The sequence below is a fragment of the Echeneis naucrates genome, chromosome 6 (assembly GCF_900963305.1).
Source record: "Echeneis naucrates chromosome 6, fEcheNa1.1, whole genome shotgun sequence".
NCBI lineage: Eukaryota > Metazoa > Chordata > Actinopteri > Carangiformes > Echeneidae > Echeneis > Echeneis naucrates.
Window position 1 is genome coordinate 7,774,005 of NC_042516.1, and position 11,011 is coordinate 7,785,015.

An 11,011-nucleotide genomic window follows, 5' to 3' on the forward strand; every position below is an offset into this window, starting at 1 on the left:
CTGACCAACAGACATATCCTGTTTCTGGCCCTGTTTTTGTATTAGTGAATGTCTTTGTGCATGTTTCTATTTGTTAGTCCAGTAATAAATTAGGAAAATGGATCATTAGGTAATGAATCATCAACCATGCATCCCATCGTTAGTTGCTTGGGCTTGTGAAGGAGGGAAAGTGTGTGATTACTATTATAAGAACAATGTGAAGGTTTTGGCATCAACAGAACAGCCAATTGTTCGCTGTATTTTGTTTATTTATTGGTCACAAACACAAAGAGCGGAACACAGACTTTTCAACCTATTCCATTTGTGTGCGTGTGTGTGTGTGTGTATTTGTCAGCAAATAAATGCTGAGTTACTGGAATTGACCAAAACACTATTGAACTGAAACTGAATTAGCATAATCTTCAAAGACGTTAAAGTCTTTGCAGCTGAGCAAAAAGTGTCGATAACTCTTGGGGCCATTGGCATTGAATAAAGCTGAAGTCATAACAGCTAAGACAGTGAATGAGAGAAAACCAGCTCAGACAAATGTGATAGAAGCAGCTGTCGGTGTGTGCCCACCCTCGTTAATGGCCCTTGTTAACAGCCCTCATTATGAGCACACTCCGTTCTAATGAGCCATAATAGCACCTCCTGATAATCAACCTGATAGGTGGCCCCTTTGGACTCCCTACTCTTTGATTGGCTCACTGGACGATGGCGTGGGTACATTGATAGGCTATCAAGGGGGAAGGTGGGAGGGGCAGGCTGGCTGTTGGCAGCGTAGTTGGCATAGCGCACCAACACCATGTAGATGAAAGAGCTGTGACGTACATTGTGTTTCTCTGTGTGTTTGTGGGTGGGTGCTTCAGTCACACACAATCAATTTGGTCATTATAGGCTTGTGTCCAATAATAATGGCTGATTGTAATGGCTGAATTACATTTAGTTTTAGGTCCAGATTTGTGCATGCTGCCTCACTGTTATGATTTCATAGCAGTGTCCCAGTAAGTGATGAAATTCTGACAGTGAGTCACCACATACACTGATCAACCAGTAAGTTGGCAACATGGCCATGGATCCTTTCCTGTCCATATGGTGAAATTCCGTACAGGAGCTGCTGTAGCTCAATAAAGCTGGCGTTGGTTCATCTGATAGAAAGGTGTCAGAACACACAGATCACAGTTTGTTGCATATGGAAGGGCGCAGTGGCAGATGCTGGACCGTGACCAAAACCAACACCTACAGCATCAAAGCCTGACCAGTGAGCAATGGAAGATGGCGGTCTGGTCTGATGAATCATGAATGAAGAATCACGATGAATCATGTTGCCTACCTGGAGACACCAGGAGATGCACTCTGGCCTTTGGACAACGTTCTGCTGGGAGAAACTCTGAGCAGAGTTGTTCGTCTGGAGGCTACTTTGACACAGCATCTAGCGTCTACCTAAACGTTTTTTCAAACCAATCGAATCCCTCATGGAAACGGTGTTCCCAATGACAGTGGCCCCTATGGCAGGACAAACCTCCCCGCCACACAGCAGTAAAGGCTCAGGAGTGAGGTCTCAATGCCACAGCTGCTGCTTGTGATCTAAGAGGCCTGTGTAAGACATCCCGAACTCCAACATTTGTTCTTCACCATTGATGCATTTTTTTCCCCGAACAAGCGCCTGAATAAGTCTGAATAATTTCACTTTAAAAGTTTCTTTTGATTTGACATGCTCTGACTAGTTATACAAAAACCCTCTTTTCTTTCAGACCACTGGGCAGAACTTGCTTTCTCAAGGTTAACACACATATGTGATAAGAAGATTTTTTGTAGCCTCTCACAGGATGAGTGCTTCCAGCAAACACAAATTTGGCTGTGTATGTGCATTTTGGCCCATGTGCTTGAGAAGAATTTGTCCCTTTTAAAATGAGAGAGGAAAAAACGATTGAATGATAATAGAAATATCTTTCTCGATCTTTTCTTTCCCTGGGGGGATGGCTGCCTCCCCTGCTTTCATCCGGTAGCCTGGGGGGGGGCGGAGAGAGATGTAGCAGCAAGATAATAGTAAAAAATAGAAAAAGACAAAGGACAGGTAGGGTGTGTCGTTTAGTTCAGAGGTAACTTAAGGACAGAGATGGGGACAGCTGTCATGTCTGTCACCACCTCCCATTTCTCAGAACAGAAACAGCCCCAACACTGTAGTGGTCCAGAGGGATGAGAGACTAGGACTTTCTCTCTCTCTCTCTCTCTCTCTCTCTCTCTCTCTCTCTCTCTCTCTCTCTCTCTCTCCTCCTTCCTCTCTCAAGTTTCCTCTCATCACAGCTTTGGTGCCTCTATATAACCTCTGACAGAGACTCTGTTCCTGTCATATTAATCAACCAGTGTCTGCATGTCAGAACCATACTGAGGCTCAGATATTGATAAATGACATTTCTGTGTTTTGTTGTTTTTTTTTTTTTTTTTAAATTAGCAATTTTTGATTAGATCTTCATTTCACTATTCTGTTCAATTTTGTGCTGCCTGGATAACCAGACTCAACAGCGAAGCTGCAGACTTCTGATTTGTGTTTAAGTGGATTGGGAGCCTGCTGCCAGGTGAACATGATGAACCAGTCAGCCCTGCTGAAACTTGTTGCGCTGCTGCTGCTGCTGCTGCTGGTGGTACATGGCTCAGGTAAGATATATGATGATAATGACATGCATCACATCACTGAAGTTTTTTAACTCTGGGCACAAGAAATCTTGTAAATGTGAGCAGGAAATTATTCAGGAAATCGAAAAGTTTTGTCTTAAATCTTATGTATCTGGCCAAGCTGATTAATTATTATTATTATTATTATTTATCACCATTTTCTGTATTTTAAAAGTGTGGAAATGTGCTGATAGCATAATATAAAAAAAAAACAAAACAGAAAGTCACAGACAAACAGTGGAGCCACAAGGAGGATCAACCCCCTAGGCAGGCAACACTATGATTGTTTACTGAAGAAATTAGCATGGTGGAAATTTCTGAAATGAAATGTGCTTGTGCTTGTGTTTCAAAATATCGTAATTATTAAATTAGATCCAGGTTAATACATAATTTTTTTGGGAATCCGATCACAGGCACCAATCTCTAAATGAGTGAATAATTAAAAGGATACAAAACACAAACAAAACTCTTTTTCTTTAGATGCAAAGATGAGCATCATTGGTAAGCAAGATGTGAAGGTGGGAGAAGAGATCTTATTATTGTGTAAAGGTAAGAGTCTCCTCTATTTCTTTTGATAAAACGTCTACATTTGAATCAAATGCTTCAGTTTAAACCTCTTATTAATGCTTTAAAAGCTTTCACGCCTTTCCTTCCTTCTCTCCTGTGACAGCTGGAGGAGAGGGGGAAATAACATGGAAGAAGAGCGGGCTGGATATTGAGGATGAAGAACAGATGATAAAGATCGATGAGAGCACCTCTAAGTTGTCCATCAAGAAGGCCGAGATGGATGATGAGGGCAGGTATACCTGTCTGTGTGAGTTCTCCAACGGACACAGTGATGAGGTTGAAATACAAGTGTATGTTTATGGTATGTAATAGCTGCTTGCTGTACACACGCATACTTAAAACAGTCAGTCATATTGTTGTTGTGTTGTTCACTGTATAGTAACACAATTCGATATTAGATTGAATTGGATGTGCTTTATTGTCCACAGGGGTAATTCATTTTTGCAGGTCAGCAGAATACATACTGCTAATGTAGAGCTTTTGAATCGCTTTTTCAATGAAACAAAGCCCTCTCTGGTGCTGGGGCCATTTATTGCATAGAGAGAAGCTATCTAAATCACTGTAACACTAATCTTTTTTTTTTTTCCTCACAGAGGATCCATCATTTAGAGGCACCAAAACATTTCATGAGTTTCTGGAAGGCACAAATGTGATTGTGCCATGCCTGGTGACTAGCAGGCCAGAGGTGGATGTTAGCTGGCTTAGAAACAAGCAACAAATCACTACCAATGGTAAGACCCAGACCCAGGATCTGATCAGGACAAAGTTTGTGTTACGTGTTTTCTTGCAATATTCTGTTTGAGAGTTTGCCAGATGATGTGTAGTACTTCATAGTCTTACTGTTAAGATTGGATGAAAATGGGAGCGTCACGCTGATGTGACAAGAACTACTGTGAGATTTTTGGTAAATCTAATCCAGTAAGCATTGCTTGGATGGTTTTCTCTTTCTGGTCTACTCAGCATGACTTCTGTTGGGCAGGATTCCCTTTAAATATAACTGTGCGTTGGGTGTAATATAAATTCATCTTTTAATGATATAAAATATGATGATGATGAAGGCTATGCTGTGGTTGCAAAAAAACCCCATTATCAGATTCTGTAGTGTATTTGCATAGCACGATAGAATAAGTAAGGCTTTAGGAGCCCACCCCATGATGTGTCAGTGTATTTTTTAACCCTAACCCTAACCCTTTTTAGATTACTGGGTGAATGGCTGATCGCTCAGCTCAAAAACTGAATGTAGATGGCATATATTGAAAATGAATGTTGCCATCCAGCTGCATGTATTTATAGTTCTTAGCTCTTGAGTTTAGTACACTGACTAAAATTGACTTAACTGAAGAGTTGGTTGGTACAGAGTCTACACACTGTACAGTGCATGGAGCACCTAATGGAAATGTGACAGCCAACTACAGGGGAGTGAAAAAAACATTACTTCAAGTGAATAATATCTGCTGGATTTGAAAATAGCCCTTTTGCCACACTTTCTTTTTGTCCTCATATGACAGTGTCCAAATGCAAAACCCAGATAAAAAAATAAAGCTCCTTTACAGAAATTGCATGTGATGATTTTTTTTTTTTATTTATCATTATTATTTAATTCTGCTTTAGATTTCTGTCTTCTGGGACCAATATTTTTTTCTTAACAAGCAAACTGAGTAATGATGGCTGTGTAGTTCAGTATTTCTTGACCTCAGTGCTGTGCTGCTCATGCGATGCAGCAGGCGGAGCTCTCGATATGCTGCTGCAGCATTATGGTTGCCTTTTTGTATTTATCTTTTATGATCTTTCTCTTCCATTCTGTGCCGCTATCTCTCACTTCAGGCGGAGCGCGTGTGTATCAGCATACTGATAACGCACTCCATATTGAAAACGTGATGAGAGATGATGCTGGGACGTACGTGTGCCAGGCCCAGATCAGAGGAAGGCCTGTCTTGCAGACGCTTCCTGTCTCTGTTGTTGTGAATGGTGAGTGGCTTTTCCAAATAAAAATTGTACTGAAGAATTGTTTCTTGTTAATGATCATTTATGACATTTATGACACAAGGATCCTATTTGGCCCTTGCAAAATTTTATGTATGTAACGTAAGACCTGATGGCACTGATGCACCTAAGTGGTTCGAAATTTTGCTTGAGAAAATGCGCATTTTGCTTTGTTATGAAAATGCTATTATAAATTTCAAGCAAAATATTTGGTGACATCATTTTGTTTCAAATATGCTACTTCTGCTGCAGCTCCTCCAAAAGTGGTTCTGAAAGAAGAAATGAAAAAAGTGTTGGCTAGATCGGAGAGCAATGTTTCCTTGGTTTGTTTGGTGGATGGTCATCCAAAGCCTAACATCACCTGGACCTTGTAAGACCTGATTTTTTTGCATTGTGCTGATGATCTTCAAGTATAATATGTGCATTGCTGCTGAACTAACCCTGTTTTCTCTCACGTCAAAGACATTTCCTTATCAGCTTTGCTACTGTTCAGTGGCATCACTCTTCTCCCTCCTGAGGGCTCTTTTCTTCTTTCATCCTGCTTCATTAATTTGTGCCTAGAGTTACATGGATAACAAGTCTCTGTCACATATTTTTCACATCACTCAATGTATAATGCGTCTCTACATTATCTGGTACCAGACCGGAGAACTCTGACCCTTCACGTCATCGGTACAACTCAGACAGGAGCCAGTTGACTATACATGCTGTTGCCAGAGGAGACTATGGGGAGTATGTCTGCACTGCCACCAACAAGATAGCTGAGGGCAGCGCTACCATCATGCTCCATGTCTTTGGTTGGTCAAGTTCTGCACTACTTTTTAACTTCATTCTGTTGTATTATAGTAGCCCTTGCACAAATGTTGATGAATATTTCTTCTCCATATATTTGGCAATGTATTTACAGTTATAATTGAAATATGTCATTCTAGAGGCCCCAGAGGTGTTTGTGTCAACAGAGCGGGTGAGCGCAGTGTTGGGCGAGCAAGTGTCTGTGTCTTGTAACGTCTCCGGCCATCCTCAGCCTGAGCTGCACTGGCTAAACAAGCACAATGGACAGACACTGGTAAGAGCACGCGGACGTACTGTACATTCAACTGCACATGGTCATCTTCAGGCAGAAAAATAAAAAATGGTGATTTTCCTCTGCGTCTGTCAGGACTCTTCCTCCGGTCACATCCAAGTAGTGGATGGTGTGTTGGTGGTAGAAGAGATGATGCCCTCTGATGGTGGAGTCTATTCCTGCATGGCTGTTAGTGCCTCTGGAAATGCATCCAGAGATGTCACGATACAAAGTAAGAGTTCATGTCTTGCTTTGTGTTTTTAAATGAGTTCAGTGAAGGAAAGGTATCTGAACCTGTCTTGCTGTCATCCTCTCTGACCCACAGCCAGCCCAGGTCCACCTCATTATCTGTCAGTCTCACCTGGACCAGCCTCAGTCCATTTTTCCCTTAAAATTAAACCCATCGATGGAGGAACGCCAATCACAAGTTTTGCCCTGCAATGGAGGCAAACTAAGGCGGAACCATGGAAGGAGGTCACATTGTCAACTTCAGGTAAATGATCTATTCTTCTCTGAGGCTTTGCATTGTCTTTGATTTACTTTAACATGTGATGCTTTTATTTTAAGCATTCAATTTTATACAGTTGATTTTTCTATTGTGGTTGTATACACGTGTGCCTGTATTTGTGCTTTTGTAGATCCCCTTGCTATTACTGACCTGATGCCATACACAGTGTACACAGTGCGTTTAGCTGCCTTGAATGCAGTAGGACTGGGACGGTTCTCAGAACCAAGCACCGTTCGAACCATGGGAATTCGTAAGTGATTTACATTACTTCTTGAACACCAAACACAGAAAGCACAATCAATCCACATTGGTGTGGTGTATTAACCACATATTTGGTGTGTGTGTTTATTTATATGTGCATTCATGTATGCAGGTATTAATATACAATATAGAGAACCTTTGTTTTTGTGTATGGCAAAGGGTATATGTATTTTTGTATGTATATATCTCAGCTGTCACAATTATTTTCTTGTTCATCTGTATGCAACCATCATCTGCTGCTTGCCATCCACTGTGGGGTTGACGACACCATGTAATCCATGTCCCTCCATCCTCAGGAGGTAAAGTACTCACAGTAACTCTGAGAAACTGTTTGAAAATACGTTGACATCCTCAGTCAATCTCTAGGATGCAGCCTAAATACATCAGTATAACTAAATTATATGATGAGTTGTTAATTATTATTCAAGTCTTTGATCATCATTTGCTCACCAAGTGTTTCCTATCTCTTTGTTTGCTGTAGGTGAACCTGACAGTCCGGTTTTGTCATCTGATAAAATGAAAGTGAAGGGCAACTCCTTCTCTGTCCCTCTAAAAAAGTCTGATGATGGTGGAATGCCTCTGCTGCACTTCAACGTACGATACAGACCGGTAAGAGACGCTCAGATCTTCCCCGTCATCCACCCTGTTGCTTCTTTGACGCTCATCCTCCCTCTACTCTGCTGTCCCTAAACAGGATACAGACAGCGTTGAGTGGAAAGAGATGCAGCTGCCTTCCAGTGCTAACGCTGTCTCCCTTCAAGACCTATCTTTTGGGTCAGACTATCATCTGGAAGTCACAGCAGTTAATAATAATGGTTCGTCTATCCCTGCCACTTTCAACTTCACCATTGCAGAACAGCCAGGTATTTAGCTTCTCGCTTCTACCACTAAATGTATTAGCATCATTGGCCATTTAATGTGGCTCATGCCTTTAATATAAGCTATACATGAACAATGTTTTGTGTAAACAAGATAAAGAAATTTTAAAAAAAGTTATGTTAAAGAAAATGATTTCTGTAAAAAAAAACAAAACAAAAAGAGCTGCTTACCACATTGTAAATGCTTGCTATATATTCAGTTAAATCATCAAGGCTTTGTCATCTTGCCTCAAAGCAAAAAGCCGCACTATGACCAAAGGGACCATTGTTGGCATCGTCATGGTGATCTTCCTGGTGGTCTTCCTGGCGGTCGACGCCACCTGCTGCTACAGAAATCGCTGCGGCCTTCTCATGTCCATTGGTGTGAAACTCTTCGGGCAGAAAGTCCCGGGTCTCAAAATGCTTGACGGAGTAGCGGGAGCAACTAATGGGTAAATTGATGTGATCTGTCACTGAAGCTAAAAAAATCGAACAGTCTTGGGGTTTGGGGGGCTTTTTTCTTTGTGCAAAATACAGCATATGTCAGCAAATTATCACCATAACCCAGAACTTTACGTGTGTCCTGGCTACAGAGACATGAAGCTGAAGGGGATGTCCACTCCTAGGGGCAGCCTGCAACAGAGTGTCACCAAGGAGGGGGGGGAGCTCAAAGAGGTCACCTGCGACAAAGCCCCCCTCACCAAACATGAGTATGTGTTTTCACGCACCGTTCACAGTAAAATCCCCACAGATGTACAGTAGAGTGGAAACAAATACTTTAATGAAAATTTAGAACTTTACTGAGAAGGATACATAGTATTGGTCCAAAAAAGCTACACTAGGCCTACAACCCAAGAGAATTATTCTTCTGTAATTGAAACATATTTATAACCCCAATTCAACTTGTTGTTAGTTAGAGTAGTTGCAGATTTTAATATCATTTAAGTCTTTTAGGAATAGCCATTTATTTATGCAGCAAAATGTGCAATAGTCTTTTTTTTTTTTTACAGTGCTTTAATTTTTATCTAATGCTGAAAACATGCATGCATCATCCAACCATAAAATCCAGACACAGCTCTTTGCCTGCAGTTTGGTGACTTTTCATGACGTCTACATGCGCTTAAAAGGCAGCAATGCAGCAATGCAGTGCTTGACCTACATTTATCCTTGCTGACACAGTCACATGGAGGTCAGACCTACAGCGGAGAGTTACCTTTTCCACTCTGCTTCATAGTGATGTCTATGGACTTCACTTTCATACAACTGTGTAGATTTATCCCAATGTCTGGGTTTCATGGCAGCATGTGGGTCAGTTCCTGGGCCTTGGGGTTTCTGTGTGGAGCTTGTATGTTCTCTCTGTGCCTGGGTTTCCCCTCCTCCAAAGACATGCACATTTAGGTGGATTGGTGACTCTAAATTGCTTGTAGGTCTTAGTGTGAATGGTTGTATGTCTCTGTGTGTCTGCCCTGTGATGGACTAGCGACCTGTCCAGGGAGAAACCCCACCTCCACCCCAGAATGTTGGCAGGGATTGGCTCCAGCACCCCTCATGACCCTTACAGATAAGCAGTAATAAATGGGTGCAGGAGTGAGTGAGAATGCTTTGTTAACCTTGAGAAACAAAGAATTGAAAATGGACAAAGTTAGCAGTGGTGAAGTGCTGGAGTCTTACGCATGCTGGAACATTGGTTGGGATTGGCTCAAGCACCTCCCATGACCCTCACGGATAAGCCCTAGAAAATGAGTGAGAGTAGACAGAGTATCCCAGTATCTAACAAACAAGTTATTTCTTTTTTTCTTTTTTTTTCTTAGGAAAATACAACCGGACAGAGACCAGGCCAAAGCAAACGCATGAGGCCAGAAACTGGTGAAATGACAAAGATGAGAATAAAGCATGTGACAATGTACAGACAACAAGCCGTCAGAAATCTGGTCACAACCACTGACTGAGTCACTGATCTCTCAGCGACCTCTGCGTTGGATATGACTGCCATGGGAAAGCTCAGATATACTGACGCGCTGTAAGAAACTGAATTCGTCACGGTGTTTTTCTCTTCCTCTGTGCTTTTGGTATGAGACAACGGGCCTGTGTGCCGCAGCACTGTCCTATTCTCAGGCTGACCCAAAGCACAGCAAGTGATGGGACCATTTTCACGTATTTTCCAATTTAAACTGAACTTAAATGACAAGGGCTCCTGTACAGGGTAATGCTAATGTCTGTGTTTTACAAGGTGAAATTGTTGCTATTTAATTTTCTAAATGCTCAGAACAACACAGATATTTACTTTTATTGCATTTTGAATGATGTACACAAAGACAACTTCTTTTATTTTTATTCCTTGAATCACAAGAATCTTGTGTAAAGCAATTTGTTTAACATACCAAAATGGGTTTGTTATTTTATCTCAAGTAGGTCTGTTATCATTAATCTTTAGAAGCATTGCATGTGACTGATTGCTACCCTAATGATTGTGTGTGTAAACTTCTAAACATGTTACTTTTTGTGTCATATTATGATATATTATTGCACATTATATGATATTACACAGTATTATGAATCATTTTGAGGGCACTTCATCTTGAACTAAACCAAACTTAACCTTTATGCAATTACTATGCATTCATATTTATTATCTTAAGACAGACACGCCAGACATTCATGGCAAGATGCTTTAAAACCATTTTTGTAGCCAGTTTTACTGCTCAGCACTTTTATTGAGATTTTTTTTTTTTCATGGTTGGCAACTAACTAACTAACTAAGCCAGCTTTGTTTATGAGAATCATTTTATAGTACCTGTAATAATAGCCAAACAGCTGCTGTTGCAAGTTATTTTATAGTTGTGACTATTTAACCACTATTTACATTAATGACATGTAAAACAATCTCTTGCTGCTTTTTTGTTCAGAAGTTACTTTGACATAGAGGCATATTTGCAAATAACCATATAACTGAAGTGTTTTGACATTCTTGTGACATTGCCCTGCACACTGTACATGGTTGTATATACACTTATCAGATCTTTGTGTTTTATAAAACATTGACTGCAAAGCAACTTTATATCTTTTGTGTTCACCAACAACATGCGTAACACCCCAACAGAGTAAAATCATGAAGAC

At 40.9% G+C, this 11,011-nt stretch overlaps 1 protein-coding gene across 1 annotated transcript; it reads left to right on the forward strand.

The window, feature by feature from the left end:
* Positions 1 to 2,428: 2,428 nt before the first annotated feature.
* ncam3 (neural cell adhesion molecule 3) lies at positions 2,429 to 10,939 on the forward strand. Its single transcript, XM_029504653.1, has 16 exons — positions 2,429 to 2,637; positions 3,136 to 3,204; positions 3,326 to 3,523; positions 3,816 to 3,953; positions 5,047 to 5,190; positions 5,458 to 5,575; positions 5,848 to 6,002; positions 6,138 to 6,271; positions 6,365 to 6,500; positions 6,594 to 6,761; positions 6,907 to 7,027; positions 7,517 to 7,646; positions 7,732 to 7,900; positions 8,151 to 8,346; positions 8,488 to 8,604; positions 9,706 to 10,939. The coding sequence occupies exons 1-16, from the start codon at positions 2,565 to 2,567 to the stop codon at positions 9,746 to 9,748; spliced, it is 2,109 nt and encodes a 702-aa protein (XP_029360513.1). The 5' UTR covers positions 2,429 to 2,564; the 3' UTR covers positions 9,749 to 10,939.
* Positions 10,940 to 11,011: the final 72 nt, after the last annotated feature.

Bases quoted from the DNA above. Each gene is read 5' to 3' on its own strand.
- ncam3 (XM_029504653.1), top strand. From the start codon at position 2,565: ATGATGAACCAGTCAGCCCTGCTGAAACTTGTTGCGCTGCTGCTGCTG. The intron at 6,501-6,593 runs GTAAGAGTTCAT...TCTGACCCACAG, and splicing joins CAGAGATGTCACGATACAAA to CCAGCCCAGGTCCACCTCAT. The intron at 6,762-6,906 runs GTAAATGATCTA...GTGCTTTTGTAG, and splicing joins GGTCACATTGTCAACTTCAG to ATCCCCTTGCTATTACTGAC.